At 41.8% G+C, this 21,662-nt stretch overlaps 1 protein-coding gene across 1 annotated transcript in view; it reads right to left on the reverse strand.

The window, feature by feature from the left end:
* Positions 1 to 21,662, reverse strand: part of KCNH1 (potassium voltage-gated channel subfamily H member 1) — a 348,715-nt gene that overhangs the window by 297,972 nt on the left and 29,081 nt on the right. The window contains exons 2-4 of the mRNA XM_066594506.1: positions 6,935 to 7,058; positions 5,755 to 5,861; positions 3,245 to 3,373 (exon numbers count right to left, since the gene is read on the reverse strand). Coding sequence (XP_066450603.1) covers positions 3,245 to 3,373; positions 5,755 to 5,861; positions 6,935 to 7,058 — 360 coding nt within the window. The remainder of the gene's footprint in view (positions 1 to 3,244; positions 3,374 to 5,754; positions 5,862 to 6,934; positions 7,059 to 21,662) is intronic.

Here is a 21,662-nt window from a genome sequence, read left to right on the forward strand (position 1 = left end):
GATTTGTGACAAGGTGCGTTGTCTCATTGGAAGTATGGCTGACCATTCTCAGAAAATTGTCACATTGTCGGCAGCACTTTATTGTCTAGAATGTCAGGGTATGCCTCCATATTCATTGTTCTTGTCACTACAATCAACGGACCGAGACCATGCCACATAAACCACTCCAGACCATAACACCCTCCACTGTATTTAACTGTTGACACAACACACTCAGGTATAAGGTGTTCCCCATCATCCTCCACACCCAGGTATTTCTGATTTGAAGATGGAGTAACAGTATTCATCACTCCGTAGAATGGTCTTCCATTGCTCAATTTTCCAATGACAATGCTACTTGCCCTATTTTGTTGAAGGACAAATGCATTTTTGAAAGAACTTGCCAGATGTTTGCAGGATGAATGAAGGGTAATACCAGCTGAAGTGTATCAGACGTTAGTAGAAAGTGTTGCACGGAGAGTATCTAATGTCATTAGGCCTCATGTCCACGGGGACAGATCCGCAGTGAGTGTCCCGCACGTGTGATCCACGCCCCATAGGGATGCATTGGATACCAGCAGGTAATTAAATACCTGCGGATGTCATTTTCCCCTGAGGCGCGGATTGCGTGTGCGGGAAAACACCTGCAGCATGCTCCATTTTAGTGTGGGTCTCCGGCGGGGACTGCTCCCGCAGGCTTCTATTGAGGCCTATAGAAGCCGTCCGGATCCGCGGCACACCCGCACCTGAATTCCTGCTCTCCCGCGGAGCGCAGGAGTTAAAAAAAAAAAAAGAGTGCACATCCGCCGGGCCAAAGAAAGAAGATTCGGCCGCGACAGAGAGAAGATCCGCAGCGTCCGGACAGGTAAGTAAATTGTTATTTTTAGCCTCATGTCCGCGGGAAAGGAGAGACCCGCTGCGGGATTCTGCATGAAGAATCCGCGGCAGGCCTGATTTTCCCCATGGACATGAGGCTTAAGGGTCAAACGAGCCCCTCTAAGTATTAACATATGTAAATAAATGCTGCTTTTGATTCTTTCCCAGGTGTCCAATTACTTTTAATCGTAATAGTATATGTACAGACCCCAGATTACCTAAAAATACAGAAACCAGATCTTCTTTAAAAATACAGATACTGGAATAGACCCCCTAAAAATACAGATCCCCCTAAAAAAATCAGAGCACCCAAAAAATAGTGACCCCAGACAAGATCCCTTAAATTTAAACCACTGACTAGGCCCCTGAATAAAGACCTCCAGGCCAGAAACGACCCTCATCTTTGTATACTCCAGGCCAGACAGCGCAGCCCCTCACTGTGTTGTACGCAGCACTGCTTTAGAACATATAATGCAGTTTCTGGGTAAGTTCACATGCAGTGGATATGCTGCAGTCTTCCATAGCGGATCTGCCTGCAGAACATTTTGCAGCATTTTAAAGTATTAGCAGTGGATGATATTTCAAAAATCTCATCAACACACTGCGGAAAAAAGTCTGCAGCGTGAAATTGACCTGAGATGTGAATCTGAAGCTTACAGCACGTCTTTTTATGCTGCGGTTTCTCAGTGCAGATTTCACCTTTTCAAGTAAGGGGATGAATTCTGCACCAAAATCTGCATTAACTGCGACTTCAGTTGAGGGTATTCACCAATACGCTCACCTAAGTGCACCGTATTTTCACAGTGGTGGCGGCTTCAGACGGATGCACTTTAGCGCATTTTTGTGCATGCAAAAATTGCGTGCTGAAAGCACAGAAAATAGAAACCATTGATCTCAATGGGTTTGTTCTCATTTCTCGAATGCACAAAAAATTGGACCTGTTCTATTTTCCTGCGTCTTTGCGCACCAAGAGCCCTATGGTAATCGATGGGAGGTTTCACAAATGCGCACGCAAAACGTAAGAACATGGGCACAATTTCATAAAGCAGAGAATGCATCTGAACTTCATTAGGTCAAATAGCCTGTTAAATCAGGGCAGAGGGGTGTGTGCGCATATGAGCAGGCCCTGCATGCGCAAAAAAGTACAGTACTAGGCAGGCACACGTGCAACTCAACCTCGTTCACTGCTCAAGTATGTTGCGCTGAGCTTACGCTCATCTGAAGCCACCCTGAATGAGGCTGATTTGCATGTGTATTGGAGTATTGTGCTGTGCTTTTGTGCAGGCATAGCCTGTTCATATGTGCGCACAACACCCCCCACCCTGATTTAAAAGGCTATTAATGCACGTAATTGTGCAGCGTATTGCACATAGACTCATATGGGGTCCTTGCTGTGCAAATCCGCAGGAAAATAGAGCAGGTCTATTTTTTTTGCATGCACGAGAAATTTCTCTCTTGCGCAAAAAATGTTACTGAGAACGAGCCCATTGACAGCAATGTCTTCTATTGTCTGCGTATCGCACGTATATTTTAAACGCATAAAAACGCACACAAATACGGCCTGGATTTTTATGTGAATTCACACCAAAATGTGCTACAGAAAGTTAACTACATGTGAATGTAGCCTATAAGCCTCTGTTGATCTGTTTCTCTAGTACAGACTATTCCATCTGTTCCTTTGGGTATTATTCCATCTCCCTTATTTGCATATTACCCAGAGGAGCATACATGGCCATTTGAATCTCCTCATTCACTGTATAGGTGCTCTCCCTAAGGAGAAAAGATAGCGTTTCCTGTCCCCCATCCCAGGCATCTCACTAGCAAAGCCAGACTCTTACTCTACACTGATGAAGGGCAAACACCCTGAAACAGCTGTCTGTACATGAAGTCTTGCTTTGCTTCTACATTCCCAGTCATTGTTACAAGGCTTGTATAAAGAGTCTGACTTTGGCATGAAGGAATGCTGCCTTCCAATAGGTGGCACTGTGGAAGTATTATTCCATCTCACCTATTTGCATATTACCCAGAGGAGTGCGCATGGCCATTTGAGTCTCCTCACTCACCGTTTAGGTGCTCTCCCCAAACACTGAATATGTTGGCTGCCTGTTGCCACCAGTAGGGGCATGATCTGTATACAGTGTGTATACCACTGTTATTGACCTCATACGGAAATACATAAGGAGGGGAGCAGAAAGATGAAAATCCACAGAAATACTTCTACAAATCAGGTGAGATTTATCAAAACCAGCAGTTGCCCATAGCAACCAATCAGAGACCCTTTATAGAAAGCATGCAGGAACCTGATTGGTTGCTATGGGCAACTGCTCCATTCTTCTCTTGCGCTTCTCTGTCGTTATGTCTGAATATAGAATAGATGATGTCTACAAACCTTTGGATGAATCATCTTCAATCGGTTGCTTAAAAGCTGTGATATCACTGAAGGTGCAAAGAAACAAAACCACTTTGTCCTGCTCATTTCGGATTGGAGCGATCTTCACAAAGAACCACACCGGCGTCCCTGAAACACGAATATGTAAATAGGGATCTGAATGATCATATATTGCCACATGTTCGCAACAGCGGCACAGGGCGTATAAGGTGTTACTTCTAAAGGGGCACCACCGATGGCCTGGCCCCCAATGACTCTGAACGCCTCATATCGTAAAGGGTAACTGTACTTTTAAAAAATGGCTGACATGTCGGAGCAAATGTTAAAAGTTTTGCTCACTGTTGATCAGTGAGTGTGTAATAGCTCCACTAATTGCTGAAATGAAGGGGTAGAAGCAATCACTCAAGCACTGTGCCCTGTTGGCTGTTATCCTTTTTGTCAGCTCTCCTTGACAGCTGAAGACAGAAGCATAGATGTCTATAGACGTCTATGTGTCCATTTTCAGCTGCCGAGGAGGCCTTACAGTGAAAGAAATGGGTATAGGCGCAACCTTTTTAAAGAGAAGCACATGACATCAGGTTATTAGCTCAACTTCTCTATTTTATTAAATCCAGCATGAACAGACATGTTTCAGGACTGCAGCGCCCCTTCCTCAGTATTTGCTAGAAACACACCTCTGGCACATTAGTTGCCTGTTCTGCAGAGAAGAGGAGCAACCAAATATGAGGCTTTTTTAAATGCATAGGAATGAAAACTCAATGCAAAAACACATAAGTGCATTGTTACCATGCAGGGCAGCGCAGGGTCCCGCGGTCAGCGCGCGCCACCCCGGCATCGGCTCCGGCGTCCTGGAGCCCTGACGTCGGGGCTCTACTGGCAACGTGGAACGGCTGGTGTGCGGCGGCGTGGGCGTGTCTGCCCGTAGGGCGCCGCCCGCACTCCTCCACCTCTCTTGTGCAGTAGTGGGGGGCTGGCTCCTCCCACTCTCCGCCCCAGGGCGGAGTCTTTCGTTTATAAGGCTAGCAGTGACCTGAGCTCACTGCCAGTTATTGGTTCTGTTAGCCACTAGTCAGTTCTGCCTGTGTCAGTCAGTCAGTACTAGTTGCTAGTCAGTCTCTTTCTAGTGTGCCTTTTACTCAGTCTGTTCTGGTTCTGTCTGCTACTAGCTAGTCTGTCTGCAGCTATTCTCAGCTAGCCCTAGTTTGCCAGTCAGTTTCCTTCAGCCTGCCTGTAGCTTTGTTTGTTCTGTTGGCCTTTTCCATCTGCCTCTCTGTCGGCACTCTGTCCCCCCATCAGTTAGTTTCTCTTGTCAGTCGCCAGGTCCCTAGCCAGCGCAGGGACCGCCGTCCAGTTGTCCGCCTGGGATTAGCCAGGGCCGTGGCAAGTAGGCAGGGACAGTGGGGTGCAGGAAGTTCAGGGCACCCCACCTGGCGCTCGGGGGTCAGAGTGCCGTAACATGCATATTTTTTTCTGCAGTGACTTAATAAGATACGTGTGTAATTGACTTTGCATGAACAAAGGTTTCAAAAACCTTTAAAATCAAGACTATACAGATGCGTCCACTCTCAAAGGGATTGTGCCAAGCAGGAAACTCTTGCTCATGTGCCCAAGTAGGGCATATAAACCCCATAAAGTGGGATCCCCACATGGGCCCCTCCTCTATGATCCAGAAGAGTTCAGACAGACCTTGAGCCATCCATATATATTAATGATGGCCATTCATTTGGATCCATCCTGTAATACATGTCCGCTGCAGCGGCTGTTGCAGGAGGAATGCCTAACTGACCACAGTTTCCACCGACAAAATCAGCTATGTCAGTAGTGGGACCCAGGGCGATCAGCTGTTTGTCCCGGGTGCCTCACTCTGAAAGAGGCTGCGTCAGATGGCATATCCCTTTAAATTTTCTTGAATTTTATTAGGACTCCAGTATGAAAAATCATTATTACAATTTTGTGTTATCTAGTAAAAAAAGAGTATAAGTTATTGAACATAAGAGCCCATGGTGACAAATGGCATCCATCCGATGTATACTCTTTTTTTTTCGTGCCACACATGATAAGCCAAGATAAGGGACAAGTTAAGGGAGAACACATCTTTATATGGTTTATGTAGCTCCCTAAAAAAAAAAACAATTAACAGCAGTGATTTCCAAGAATTCCTGCAGTATGACGAGGGAGCAGATCGCGCACAGCAGCGGCCGTCTGCAGGAGAGAATACTACACGTTCATTGCTTCTTCTCCCTCAGTAGCACAATCGTTATATGAATACAAATAGATTAGAATGAACACGGCTCTAAACCAGTGGAAGATAATGAGCGGAGGTGATTTGGCAATTTACCAATCACGCAGAACTCATTGTTCTTTAATGATCACTGCGGCACTAAATAAAGCATCCAAAATAAAACAATGCGAGTGTATTATCTGTGGTGTAACGGTACAAAGGAGCGCGGCAGCAAAACACTTCATCATATGTGGGGAAATAGTGCAAGCAAAATGAAGGCGCCACTTACTGTTCTTCTTATACATTAGAATTTCAAAGGAGTTCATCTCGTAATTCTCAAACGTCTGTCTGACTTTCTCAATGGTCTCTTTGTCTGTCAACTCCCCATACATAAAACTGAAAAGAAGTAACGCAGATGGTGAAAATCTGTGGAATTTAGCTCTTAGTATTTTTAAACATCTGTCTGTGTTTAAACTTTATGACAGGTTATGCTTTTTTACAGAAACAGCACCACTCTTTTCCACAGGTTGTGTCTGGTATTGCAATTTAGTTTCACTCATTTGAATGGGGCTAGGCTGCAATACCCAAGACAGCCAATAGCCAAGCTAGGGGAGAAAAAAGCTAACTTTTTTCCTAATCTTCCCTTTAATTGGGACATTCCAGTAAAAACACATCACTGCCTTCCCCTACATAAATCCATTGATATTCTATTTTATTAAAAGCTGATAAAAATAAGAATAATTCAAAATAAGTTCTTTACTAGTTCCAGTTTTTCTATTGGTCAGATGCTTGAAAAAAATGATTTTAGTATCATAGAAATAAGAAATAGCACCACTACAGGAGAAATATGGTATTGCATGTTTTCATTTAAATGAATGGATTAATTGGGCATTCCACTCTAGTTCATAAAGGGGGGGGGGGGCGGTGTTGAGCATCGGACCCTCTTCTATGATAGCCATAGGGCATCTATAGTTGCAAGAAAAAGTAACCCTTCACAATCACCTGGAGTTCTTCAGTGATTGCTAAAAAATGTACCATTTGTGTCTTTTATTGAGCACATTGGGTAAACATCCAGAATGTAGCAATGAAAAGTAAGTGAACCCTTGAATATAATATGGTTTATATCTCTTTTTAGCAGCATTCACCAGCACCAAATATTTCCTGGCAAATAACATTTGAGAAGTGACTTCCAGTTCATTAATATTTCTGGGATGCCTTACGTGTACATTCCTCTTCAGGTCAAACCACATCTATATATTCCCTCATCCAACAACCCCTTTAATTGTCAATAGATAAATTACTATAGTGTTCCCTCTATTGGAGATCCACAAGTCATAATCTGTTGGGGATATTTAAGGACCGGAGTTGAGAAAACCTAGCCTATAACATTTGTCCCTTAGTTAGAATGATAGATGTATATTCATAGAATGGGCATCATAAAGAACAGTGCGGTATATGTTATTTCTTACCTGCATGTGCTGCTTTTTTGCATAACTTCTGCCCGGTGATATCCTGACAACTTGCAGAACCCGTCATTGCTGTAGACAATTGGCCAGTCCACTATCTGGGCATTACCCAAGACAAAATTAGTCTCTGTTCCAAAAAGACAAGAAAAAATATTTAACTGGCATTAACTCTAGCATCTGGGCTGCAGTGCACATTACTTAACCCTTTGTGATCTATAGCTCAGAGGAGCACTGACATCACATCCACTACATGACTGATACACATATATGTAAAATTCCTGTTACAGATAGACAAGAACTGTATTATTTTGCTCTGCTTCATGAACTTTAACCCCTTAAAGACATTTCTGTTTTTTCCTCCTCGCTTTAAAAAACAAAATCATAACTCTTTTATTTATCCATCAACGTAGCAGTCTGAGGGCGCTTTTATTTTGGAGGGTGAGTTGTATTTTTCAATGGTACTATTCAATGTACTATGTAATTTACTAAAAAACTTTTAAAAAAAATCGAAGTGTAGTGAAATGGGAAAAAAACACACAACTCTGCCATCTTTGGTGGGCGGTTTTCTTTCTACAGCGTACACACTGCTGCAAAAATGACACGATGACTTTATTCTATGGGTCAGTACAGTTATGACAATACAAAATGTATATAGTTTTTATTTTTCTGTCGACATAGTTGTGTGAGGGCTCAGGACATCGTCTAGCTTCTATGGCTACAATTTTTTGATATCTTTTTACTACATTTTTTACTTGGAAAACCTAATTCTGAAATTGTGGTTTTCCTTCTGCGACATTTACTGTGCGGGATAAATAATGTATTATTTTTATAGATCGGATTTTTATGCATGTAGCTATTACAAATATGTATCTTTTAATTATAAATATGGGAAAGCGTTTTTTCCTAATAATTAATACAATATTTTTTACTTTTTCATTTTTTTAGGCATTTTAAGGGACTTGAACTTACGATCGTTTGAATTTTCCTGCAGTATAATGTAATAGCATAGTATAACATTATACTCCGATCTGCCAGGCAACCTATCAGGCTACACATGCATGGCTTCATAGGCAATCTGCAATGGCAGACCTTCAGAAGAACCCCAGCTGCCATAGCAACCAAACAGCACCCTGTAATCTCATCGCAGGCGGACTATTCAGTCCCCCCCAATTTCCGATCGGGTCATTTTTTAAATGCTGCAATCAGAATTGACGACAGCTTTTAAAGGGTTAACAGTCACGATCAGCATGTCAAAGACAGCCAACACCCGCATTGTATGGAGCAGGATCGACCGCCAATCCTGCTCCATACAAATCCCAATCCTCCTTGACACAACTGTATGTCATGAAGCATTAAGGGGTTAAAGTAAATGTCCAACCTTATACAACTTTTCAGTGCATATTAATTTCACACAGACACAGAGTTACATGATCAAATTCTGGACCCCTTCAGCCACCACTAGGGGGAGCTTAAGAGTTTACTGCATACTGGGGGAGATTTACTAAGCTAAATGTACCAGAATTCTGGCTCAATTTGCACCAAAAAACTGGTGTACATGCTGTGTGCCTCATTTATGTTTTCACATGCAACGTCTGACAATCCTTATTTTTTCAGTTGAGTATTGCTTAGTTCTAAGGACTGTAGGGGTCTCAGCAGTCAGGCCTACCATGATAATAAGTTATTACATATCAGGACAGGAGAGACCCTTAAAGATTTCATTATACAAAGACTAAAGGGATTTCATTATGGAAATCACGCTTAGGCCTCAGTCAGACGGGCGTTTTTTCGCGCGTTTTGCGCATCGCATGTCGGATGCGCATGCGCAAATCGCGTGACCGGAGGCAAAAATTGCGGGAAAAATCTGCACCTACCCGCGTTTATCGTCGCTGCAAAACGCCCGTCTGACCGGAAAAAAATCGCCGTGCGCATCAAAATGCGCATGAAACTTCGTCTGACCGGCGAAAAAAATGATTTTGGTGCGCACATAAAACGGCGAACGCAGATAGGCGCAATTTGCGAATCGTCGTGTCCTATAATTTTTCGCAAAAGCGGACATGTGACCGATATCATAGCGAACTATTGGTTCTATATATGCGCGAAACGCATGCGCATGCGCAAAACGCGCGAAGAAACGCCCGTCTGACTGAGGCCTTAGTCATATAATGAAACGTCTGTATGGAGTTCCAACATCTAGATGTAAAGAATAGCATTTTCATTCACTGACAGCAAGCATAGGTCTGGAAAATTGTAAAGAATGTGAAGGCCAAGTATAGTAGAAAGTTGCAAAACATTTCATTACATAATGATGAAGCTTTATTAAAGGGGTCATTCAGTATTTCCTGGGGGTATAGGGGGTAACTTGCTGATCGTGGAGGTTTTTCCGCTGAGACCCTCACTAACCCTGAGAAAATGAGTGGCAAGCACTTCGGTATTTCTGTTAGCCCCATTGAGATGAAGGGAGCAGCGGCCACTCATGTTCAACCGTGCGCCGTTCTTTCTGACGTTACTGTGGGGGAGGATGAAGCAACCCCACAGTGCCAGGCACAAGGGGGCACAGGGGCCGATGTTGGAGATTCTGGGGTTACAGCATTGTGACCCCCACTGATTTATATAAGCCTAGACAATACCTGTACTGTCATAATGACTGAGCATAGTATTGTTGTCCAATACTGCAGTTCTGGGAAGAGATTTTCAATAGACGGGTACCAGAAAGGAGACTAGATTTTAGTGTTTAACTAGGCTTTGTCAACACTGCAAAGATGGCCATTTGGATCTGTTGGAAGCCATGACACTAAAGTGAATATAAAATTAAACGATTTTCCTGGGATTAAAATATTAATAGCTGATCCTCAGGAAATATTATCAATATATCAGTAGGGGATCGTGTCCCTGTAGTCCCGCCGATCAGCTGTTAGAAGAGGCTGCAGTGCCTAGGTGAGCACTGCAAACTCTTCTCCAACCTGTGACATCCCATTCTTTAGTCACATGGCCTATATGTTGCTCAAGTGAATTTGATTGAGCTGCAATACCAGGCACGGCCACTACAAAATGTACGGCGCTGTGTGCTATACAGTGAAGTGGCTACAGTGCTCAGCCTAGAACCGTGGCCACTTCAAGCAGCTGACTAGCAATGGTGTCAGGAGTTGGATCTTCACTGAACAGATACTGATGACCTATCCTGAGAGTAGGTAACTAATATTTCAGTCCTAGGAAGCCCTTTAAATTAGCGCTCTGTATAGACATGCGTATGTTTTATATAAGGATATAGATGTAACCAGAGGTTAGGGTCACTTAAGATCTCTCTCTTTTTGTCAGACAGTGCATTTTTCCACAGCCAAAATTGCACGTGTGAATGAGCCCTAATGCCTCAATAGAAACTAGATGACCTCCTTGCTGATCATGGGGGGTCCCAACAGCATTGGGGCCAGAGACGTAACTAGAAGCTCTTGGGCCCCGATGCAAAATCTGTAACAGGGCCCCCGACCTACCATATGCTGATTATAATACTGTGTCTTCTTATGCAATGGAGGGACCTTTGGGCCACCTAAGTCTACAGGGCCTGGTAGCAACTGCTACCCCTGCATCCCCTATGGATATGCACCTGATTGGGGGGGGGCCTTATAATATGTAGTGATTGCCCAAACCCTTTTAAAAGTGTTGTTCAGGATTGGAAAAGCATCCCTGATTTTATGTAAAACCAGCGCCACAGCTGTACACAGGTTGCATGCTGTATTGCAACTCAGTTCTAATTAATTCATTGGAACTCTGCTGCAAACCCAGACCAAACCCATGGGCAAGTGGGGTGGTGTTTGGAAGAAAGAAGCCATGGTTTTCAAGTATAGTACGACCCCTTTAATATGTTCCTAGAAGTGGTCACCCCCTTATAATTTGCACTTGGTGCCCTTAGCTTCTCATTTCACAATCCCTATCTGCATGCATTTTATTGTCCCTGTCCCCTTCATCTACTTCTTCAAAGTCCTTCATGTCTTAAAACCATCGCCCTGCGTCCGATCAATTAAAAGGTCTCACACTCCAGGAATTGGCTCCATTCCCGGCCAGAGATACGGATCGGTTTTACTTTAATGGATGGGAATCTTTTATGCAGAAGACGTCTCTGACCTGGCTCTTGTTTAAATAAACCCAAAGCTGCTTAAGGGATTAAGGTGCTACAACATTACATCACAATAAACGTGCGCGGAGATTATAGCGGGGAAAAACTACAGACGAGAGCAAAATAGCTTAAAAAGTGTGACTGCACCTCATAAACAGGTTTAATCCACTTCTGGATGGTAATCCCCAAAACCTTGCTGAAATGATCGTTTTAAGGAACAAAAAAGTAATCACTCAACCTCATGCGATAGGTGCTTCATAAAAAACTACATACATCTTCGTGCTCAACTTTTTTTTTGCTTCAGTGAATAAAAAAAACTTTACAAAGAATTTTTTTTAAACGTTTTTTAAAACGCTTTGAATCTACAACTCCTATTCAGACCTTTGTGTCTCCATGGTTAGAGACTACAAGCAAACCCTTGTATTCCTTTCTTGTCCCCTACTTCTTCTTAACCTATACTGTAGTCTCTCTGGACTAAGGTTACGTGACTACTTGCGCCAAAGGTGATGTGAACATGTACCGACTAGAGATGAGCGAGCATACTCGCTAAGCGCAATTGCTCGATAACCACCCAACTTAAACCCAAATGAGATTATTTGGGGTGAGTTAGTACATAGAGCGAAGGAAAAGCAGTCAACAAGTGTTCTGCACCTCTGGAAACTCCTTCAAGACTGTTGGAAAATCATGAAGCTGATTGAGAGAATACAAGAGTGCATGAAGTTGTCATCCAAGCAAAAAGGAGCAACTTTGAAGAATTTCTTCTACCTCTACTATTCTTCCCCTGGCAGATCACTGTGTATGTTCTATGCTACAGATAGCTTTTCCCCACTGGACCTGATGCACTGTCAGGGCTCTCAGTGCATTGGTCCTAGTGGGGAGCGGGCACTGTGAACAGGAGAAGCTATCTACAGAAAACAACAGCTTCTCTCCTTCACAACGCCCCTGCTCTCCACTGGACCCAATGCACTGTCTATGTCTTAGTTTATTGGGTCATGACATATAGTACTATACACCCAATGCACTGAGAGCACTAACAGTTTATTGGCTCTGGTGGGGAACAAGCATTGTGAACGGAGAAGCTGTTTGCAGCATAGAACGGTTCTCGATACGTTCAGAGCCGCCGAGGAAGAAGAGTGGAGAGAGAAGAGAAATAACAGCAATGGGGATAGATGGAATTATGTGTGTAAGACTCAGTAATATCTATAAAGCAGCCTTTATTAATAAAGTTTTCAAATGCGACAGCTGTGTCTGCAACTGCACTAGAGAGAACAGTGCAGGCACAGCTGGAATGCCCTCTTCTGCTATGCTGTTAGGTGAATATGGATTTCACTAGCAACTTCTTAGCAACATCTTCACCTAACTACATCGCAGAAGAGGGGTTTAAAAAAAAAAAAAAAAAAGAGTACACAATAGGCTAATAAAACATATTGCAAAAATACTTGGAATCGCCTATTTTGTACATTAAAATAAATAAATGACAGTTACACTTTAAAGAAGTTGTACCACAAGTACAGGATAAGCAATAACTTGCTGATCGGTGAAGGTCTCATTGCGGAGAGCTCTGCCGATCTCCAGGACAGCACTAACATGTCCTACACTGTCTGTCCCTGGGTCGCTTCTCCCCCTTCAGTGACGCCAGAATGAATGGAGCACTAGTCGAGCATGCACGGTTAGCACTAGAGATGAGCGAACGTACTCGGATAAGCACTACTCGTCCGAGTAATGTGCCTTATCCGAGTACCTCCCCGCTCGTGCTGAAAGGTTCGGGAGCTGCCGCTGCTGACAGGTGAGTCGCAGCGGGGAGCGGGGCAGAGCGGGCGGGAGAGAAGGAGAGAAAGATCTCCCCTCCGTTCCTCCCCGCTCTCCCCTGCAGCTCCCCGCTCCGCAGCGCGTCCCGAATCTTTCAGGACGAGCAGAGAGGTACTCGGATAAAGCACATTACTCGGACGAGTAGTGCTTATCCGAGTACGTTCGCTCATCTCTAGTTAGCACTTCATCTATTTCAATCAGGCTGACGGAAATACCCGAACGGGTGGCATTTGTGTATATCCGCAGTCCCATTGCAAGTAAATGGAGGACTAGTGCACTTGCACGACCAGCACTCCATTCATTCTCGTTATCACTGTGGGAGTGCAGTAACCCCACGATGAGGACACCGAGGGACATGGAACTCCCATTCTTGTAATTTGTGAGAGTCTAAGCGGTGAGACCCCCAACGATCAGCAAGTTATCCCCTATCCTCTGGATAAACAATAACTTGTAATTGTGGTATAAATCCTTTAACACTTTTTTGTTTACTACTTAATTCCATGTGTTCCTTCATAGTTTTCATGTTTTCAATGTGAGTCTATAATGTAAAAGAAAAGGATGGAATGAAAAGGTGTGTCCAAACTTTTGACTGGCACTATCTATCTATCTTTCTATCTATCTATCTCATATCTATCTATCTATCTATCTATCTATCTATCTATCTTATATCTATCCATGTCATATATATCTATCTATCCCATATCTATCTCTCTATTAATCTATTTATCTATCTATCTCTCATATCTATCTATCTCTTTCATATCTATCTATCTCTCACATCTATCTATCTCATATCTATCTATCTATCTCTCTATCTCTCATATCTATGTATCTATCTTACATCTACCCATGTCATATCTATCTATCTATCTATCTATCTATCCATCCATCTATCTTATATCTATCCATGTCATATATATATATATATATATATATATATATATATATATATATATATCCCAAATCTATCTCTCTATTAATCTATTTATTTATCTATCTATCTATTTCTCATATCTATATATCTTTTATCTATCCATGTCATATCTATCTGTCTATCTATCTATCTATCTATCTATCTATCTATCTATCTATCTATCTATCTATCTATCTATCTATCTATCTATCGTAATATTATAGCTTCACACAGGTTGGAAGTTGCAAAGAATCTTAATTCGGAACCCAAAGACTTCTGTGGGACTTAACTTTAGTTTTCTGTACCTCTGATTCGATTTTATAAATATGAATCCAACACAAAGCAAACACAGTATATTTATTACTTAAACTCTGTACAATATTTAGTTTATATCTTGATACAGCAATACCTTGGAAGACACCCAAACAGTCCTCAAATATATTTCTTACAGCTTTTATAAACATATTTTGACCAAAGCACACATGCATCACATAGTCTGTACATGGAAACATAAAAAACACGAATACAAACAAGATTATAGAATTACAATAGAAGGACGGGATTACCTGCAATACACATACATAACGGAAGCAGAAGTGAACCTATTCAGCAGAGATCTCAACTCAAGCTTGGTCACCTATTACTTACTCTAGAGCCCACTGGTGTGTTCATTGAAAAACAGTATTTCCCATTAAATAAAAATAAAAATAAATCACTAAATATACACTGAATAGCCACTTTATTAGAGATACCAACCTTTTTATAATGGGAGTTTGCCTGAATTAAAATTAGACACGTGACTCCATTTTCAGTGGATCAATTTCAGAGTGAATCCACATTAGAATTGGAAAATTGAGCAATCTCTAGGAAACACATCCATTGAAAGGGAATCCTGTGGATGCAACTACTTGCCAACAAAAGGGGTCAAAGGAGAATGTCAAGACTCGTTCTGACAAACAAGCAAACTGCAGCTCCGACTAAGTTCAGGCTCACACAAGCGTATGCGTGTTTAAACCCGACCTAATGTGTTCAAATGCACAACTTATTGTTCCTTAGTACAGGTGGGCAATGACAGCAGATGACGAGTTCCAGCGCCATTGCTGCCTAAGAGAAACAAAAAGGCGAGACTCCAGTGGGCAAAAAAAGAGCAAAATTGGATCACTGAGAAGTATAAAAAATAGCCTCGTCAGATGAATCCAGATTTCTATTGCACCATACTGATGAGAGATGAGCGAGCATACTCGCTGAGGACAATTACTCGATCGAGCATTGTCCTTAGCGAGTATCTCCCCGCTCGGGAGCAAAGGTTCGGGTGCCCGCGCGGGTGACAGGTGAGTTGCGGCCATGAGCAGAGGGGAGCGGGGGGAGGGAGGGAGAGAGAGATCTCCCCTCCGTTCCTCCCCGCTCTCCCCCGCCCGCCGTTGGCAGCCAAATCTTTGCTCCCGAGCGGGCAGGTACTTGCTAAGGGCAATGCTTGATCGAGCAATTGCCCTTAGCGAGTATGCTTGCTCATCTCTAATACTGATGAGAGGGCTAGAATTTGGCACAAGCAACATAAATCAATAAACCTTTCCTATCAGGTGTCAACAGCTCAGCCTGGTGGAGGTGGAGTAATGGTGTGAGGAATGTTTTCCTAGGCGTTATGAAGAATTGCTGTGGATCTTTAGGGTAGATGGGTGTCTCTAATGAAGTGGCTATTCACTGTAAGTCCTTGAATCTTCATCTTCTATTTAGTCATTAAAGAATCTATAGAGTCAAATTTCTACGATTCTGCCTGTAGATACCACTAGGGGGGACCTATGAAGCTTTCTGTATACTTATTCTATATATAACTCAATAATAACACAGTATATGAAAAGCTTTTAAGCTCCCCCTAGTGGTGGCTGCTGGAAGCCATAATGGTATCATTTATCTCTAGGTCTATTGTGGAGATTTGGAGCTCTGTATCTGGACAATAGAGCTCTGCCCACTATAGACATATATTAGGAAATTAATCAATGCAGAATGTTGGACCTAAAAGCAGCACAGTGCTAATAGAGGGATTCAACATATAAATTAATGTAGTCAGTCAAGTCATTGATGTTTTAATGACATCACAGTTTCTATGGGTTATGAATTCATGCAAGCAAATGGATAAACCAAATCCTCTATTCCGCCCTAACTTGGTTTGATCTGCTGTTGAATAGACTGCACTCATTAGATACAACAAAGGGCTTTACATATATATATATATATATGGGACATATATAGAGAGGTATGGATTCCAGACACATAAAGACTGTAGTTCTATGCCAAAATTTGTTATTTTACAAGAACTTGTCCGTAGTATAGTCTATAGAGAGCAGCAGGAGGAACCAGTGATACTTCTGCAATCACCATGATATACAATTTTAAGAAGAACATCAAAGTTTATATAAGTCTTTGTAAATTAACAGAAGTTGGTACAGAACGAATATGGCACCAGGGATGGACTGGGGAGTAAGCTTTAATGAAATACATTGTAACTATATATGTAGCACCATTGTACCTGTCTGTCTATGGGATAATGTCCAGACTGAAAGTTAAAGAAAAAGAAAAGAAGTTAAATGCAAGTGATGGCAAGGAATGGTCACTTCTATAAAAATGGAAAAAAAAAACGTTATCACACTTTGAAGTCTACCGAGGCAAACGAGTTTATGCTCTGTCCATACTGGTATCATCGTTTCTATTTTTACATCATCCATGACGGATTTGACGGATCCCCAATAATTCGTTATGACCTGTTTGATGGATTTGTTACGATTCCTTATGGTGCTTTTTAACCCCATTCACTATTGGAAATATGAGCAGAACCTTTACTTTGGCGACTACTCAGATGAACAGTACATTGCAGTATCGTATATGTTGGGCATAAGTCTGCCCACAAAATTAGTGTGTCAGACCAATTGAAATATAGGAAGTATAGTGAAACCCACCAAAAGACCACCCCTGATCTAGAGCAGATTTTCCTGTGATGGATTTCCAACTGTGAAAAGGCCACCTCTCTAGAACAGGGGTCCCCAACTCCAGTCCTCAGGGACCACCAACAGGTCATGCTTTCAGGATATCCTATAGTAAGGACACCTGTGGCACCGGCAATAATTACATCACCTGTGTAACACTGAGGAAATCCTGAAAACATGACCTGTTGGCGGTCCCTGAGGACTGGAGTTGGGGAACACTGCTCTAGAAGACCATTTTCCCAGTGCAATTTTGACAGTTTTTCTTATAGAACTCTTAGCCTCCATTCACATGATAGAAAGTTTGCACAGATTCCAATGGTACTGAAATCCGCATCAGAGTCCATGTGTTTTCTGTGTCCCATTAGTTTCAATGGGAAATGGGGAATATAAAATCCATGTTCCAAGTGCAAATTGCACAGAATCTCCCGCAGGTGACTGCATGTGGATTTGCACCATTGAATGGACTATAATTCACATATAGATCCTTGGCATTTCAAGATGCAAATTTGTGGCAGCAGTTTGATTTCTGCTTCGGATTGAAAAAATTCACTATGTGAACATGCCCTTAATGAGATATTATCTTCAGCAGCGATTGTGATTGTTCTCATTAAGAGAAACAAAGCAATCTTGTGGATATGACACCTTCTAATAGCTAACAAAATGAAATGATGTTACAGCAAGCTTTCAAAGCTACTTTGAACCCTTCATCAGGCATAATAGGAAGAAGCATATATATACTAGCACATAAAAAGGCACAGACATGGTGTGATTCATTTGCACTTAAAACAATAACAGAACAGGATGAGCAAATGAGTAAATCCTTAAATAGTCCACTGATAAGGATGGGAGAGTTCTATGGTCTTTAAATTGATGTTAGAGGGGACACCAGTCCTGTGAACTGTCTGTGCACCAGATTTCTCAGATACCCCACCCTGTTGTAAAACCCTGAGAGCTATTCAGGCCTGTGTTGAGAGTATCAAAGAAGGTCAAAAATTTGTACTCCAAAATTCTTCTGTGTTGTTGAGATTTGAAGTTGCCTTTTAATATAATAACCCTCATATTTTCTGTGTTATGTCCTCGGCCACTAAAATGCTCCGCCACAGGTAACTCGGTCTTTCTTTAATTGTATGGTGATGAAATGTTATCCTTGCTTTAACATTTTGATAGGATAGCTCCTCACTTACTGACTGTAAGGTCCGATTACTGTGACATCCACTGATTCTAAGGGATCTTTCACACGGGTGTTGCAATTTTCGTCCGCCCGCACTACTACAGAAAATCGCATGAAAGAGAGAAAGCTGCGACCAAGTCACAGCTAAATCTCCCATCTTTTGGTCCATTTAGGTGGCAGGGCTGCGGCGTATATTCTTCACTCCCCCTTCCTCCGTCTCCCTTTGCCAGCTGATCGCGTTAATAGAAGCTCCGATAGAAGCCTATGGGATCTGTCACGGTGGGGAAGGGACTTTATTAATGCGACCCGCTGCTAAACTCCCTCCCTCCTCCTCCCCTTTTCTCACGGTTCTCATAGGCTCCCATTGAAGTCTATGGGAATCGGCTACATATTCCGGCAAAAGATAGGCTAAGTCCTATCTTTTCTGGCCGCGCGAAAAAGTGGCCTACCGGAATGTGCACCGTATGCGCTATCTTTTCCGACCGGCCAATTTCACATGCTGGAAAATTGCCCATCTGAACGGATGAATTGAAATCCAATGCTTCAGATGGTCGCGATTTTCAGACAGTGTTTTATCATGACAAAATAGCAGCAAAATAAAACCCTTGTGTGAAAGAGGCCTAAGTATGAAGTGCAGGGAGCAAGACAGACACCAATGATAATGTTATGGCATCTCTTGGATGTATAGAGTACCAAATTACTGTCTTCGTAGCATGAAGGCACATTATGCCTTGTACTTCAGGCCACAGCAAGAGCCATGCCAGAACCTCAACGTCTGCAGTGTGTTGTGCAAAACTGTTTCCGTAGCTCCCACTCACTTAAATAGACGTTACACAAATTGCGCACAGCTGAAGCGCTCAGCTGTTTCCGTGAATTCCAATCTTGGCTATGAAAAGCCAAGATGAGACTACCCATTTAATGTAAGGTAAAATAGATTTGGCAAATAATGTTTGTATTAATATGATATTACTAGCTGATATACCCGTCTTCGCCCGAGTTAATTTGGTACTGTTGTTTATCTGGTGTTCACGCCGAAAATCTTATGAAGTCGTGGTTACTTTAGAGTACGAATAAATTCAGATAAGATAAATTTAATAGTTTAATGGGAAATAAATTACATTTTTTTCAAGATTCACAATTTTATTGTAAATTATCACCGTTGGACAATGATTTTTTTCAAAAACGCCTGCCTGTTATCTGAAGTTAAAGGCCTAAAGGTAGCGTGTGTGCCAAAAAGAACTTTCCTAGGCTTTATATATTTTTGAAAAAAAAAACCTCCCTCATAAATCATATTTCTTGCTGATTTTCAGTGCATAGGCAGATAGAAGAGATATTTTTTCATTACATACAGGCCAGTTAGATTCTTTCAGTATATAGGCAGATAGAAGAGAGATTTTTCTCAAACTGTATGTAAAAATTTCCCTCCACAAAATGTCCACCCCTCACACGCTGCTCATTACACACAGATCGGATTCCTCTCAATGTATAGGCAGATAGGAGAGATATTTATCTCAGACTGTATGTGAAAATGTCACCCCACAGAATGTGCCACCTCACCCTCTCCTCATTTTTACCCTGAAAGGTAACGTCCCTTTTTATTCAAATTTCCTACCCAGACTGAAGGTTGCAGCCCCTTGTTATACTTAAAGGCATATTCCATCCCAGCAGTCCATGTCCACTTCCTTTTATACTTTACAGCCTTTCAATACATAGGACAGTCAGTTTTATTGCTGTCAGTATATACTCATATTTCTAAATGCGTTTTGTTTTGCTGAGAAGATAACTGTCTCATATATTACGGGGTACAGATATGTTATTAGTTACATAACATAGGAATAGTCATGCCAAATTTCAAGTTTGTGCTGTACAGATGTGTGTTATTAGTTACATTACATAGGGGGTCACTTACTTTTATGCATAGGATTGAATAATCAAGTTGCAACCCTTTAAATTTCCAATATTTAGTAAGCAAAGAATGGTCATGGCAAATTTCACATTTGTGCGGTAAAAATTTGTGCAATTATTTGTTGCATTGGGAAGTGAGAGAAGTAGATTATGTACGTAAAATTTGGACGCTAATTCTTTTGCGCTTAGAAATGAATAACTGAGTTGGGACCCATTAAATTTTCCTATTTATGACATAATCAATGCTCGTGCCAAATTTCAAGTTTCTATGACATCGGGAAGTGAGAGAATTAGATTACGTATGTAAAATTTGGACACTAGTTCTTTTGCGCTAGAATTGAATAATCGAGTTGGGACCCCTTTACTTTTTCTATTTTGGACATAATCTATGCTTGTGCCAAATTTCATGTTTATACGACATCGGGAAGTTGGAGAATTAGTGGCGAGTCAGTGAGTCAGTGAGTCAGTGAGGGCTTTCACTTTATATATATAGATTGAATTGTGACAAAATTCTTGTATTCTCCCAACTAACAAAATCCACTGCAGTGACACGTATTTAGCATAAAACACCAGGCACCATGATAACCTCTAAGTGCTCTAGAAGTGAGATCCAAAAAGCATATAATTGCTCACACATAGTAGTATTAAAACAAACCTTACAACAGCTTTAGACAACCCATGGGTTCTCCATCTGTTCCAGAAAAATGGGCAGTGTGCCCGCTCACACAGAGGCTGGTAGATGCTGTACACAGATACAACCAGATATTCCTTATTTACAGTCTTGCATTAAAACACAGGACATATAACAGCAATTGTCAGAAAATTCCTGGAAATACCATAGAAACCCAAATGGCACAGGAAAAGGGACTGGTGGCAGATGTGGCCCACATGCCGGACATGAAGGGGCACCTCTGCCACCAGTCCACTGAAGTTTTCTTCTGTAGCCCTGCCTTTGCCATAGTATTTAGAAACAGGTCTTACTGAATCATTGCCCTGGGTGATAGTTATTAGTTGTATTCCCTTAGTATTGGATCAACCTGCACAAGTTTCCTCCTGGATTAACAACTTTAGCAGAAAATGACCCGTCTAATCTTGTCTTTCAGTGGGCACAAATGCTGGCTGAATGGGTTATGTGTGAATAGGAAAACAGGCCTGTTGTATAATAGAAAGAGTGCCACGTTTGACAATAGGCTGTGTCTGGTATTGCAGTTCAGCTGCATGAACTCCAATGGGGCTGAGCTATAATACTAGTCACACTGCAGTAGATAAGAGTGCTGCTGTTTGTGTATCATCACAGATAGTATTCTACAGATACATGGATTCAAACACAATCAAACAGAGAAATACAGGACCGTTTATCAAATGGGCCAGGCACATTATCACTCATGTCTACTGCTCTCGCATAGTAAAAGAAATAAAATATGGCAGCTCCAAGTGTACATAACTCAACAAAAACAAAAATCTAAAACAACATAAGGCCATCGCTGACAGAGTATTTTCTTATTAGATGCAAAAAACATGGAAAGACACCATAAGAGACAAGTAGAGTTACAAAAAAAGACACCACAATTCCCATGTAAATTACATACAAAAGCTGCTAATTAATAATGTCATAAAAGTCCTAATAACACGTTAATATCATGTCATGCCATTATACTTGGGAATATAAATTCATAACAACTTTTAACACTTTTAGGCTTGGTTCACATGGGACGGAATTTCCGTGCAGAAGGTTCGCATGGCAATTCCGCCGGTGGCTCCTAATCCCAGGATTAGCCAGCAAACTGGACAAGATTTTGCGGCCAAGCCGCACTGAAATTGACATGCCGTGTTCTTTTTTC

This window comes from Eleutherodactylus coqui, chromosome 3 (assembly GCF_035609145.1).
Source record: "Eleutherodactylus coqui strain aEleCoq1 chromosome 3, aEleCoq1.hap1, whole genome shotgun sequence".
NCBI lineage: Eukaryota > Metazoa > Chordata > Amphibia > Anura > Eleutherodactylidae > Eleutherodactylus > Eleutherodactylus coqui.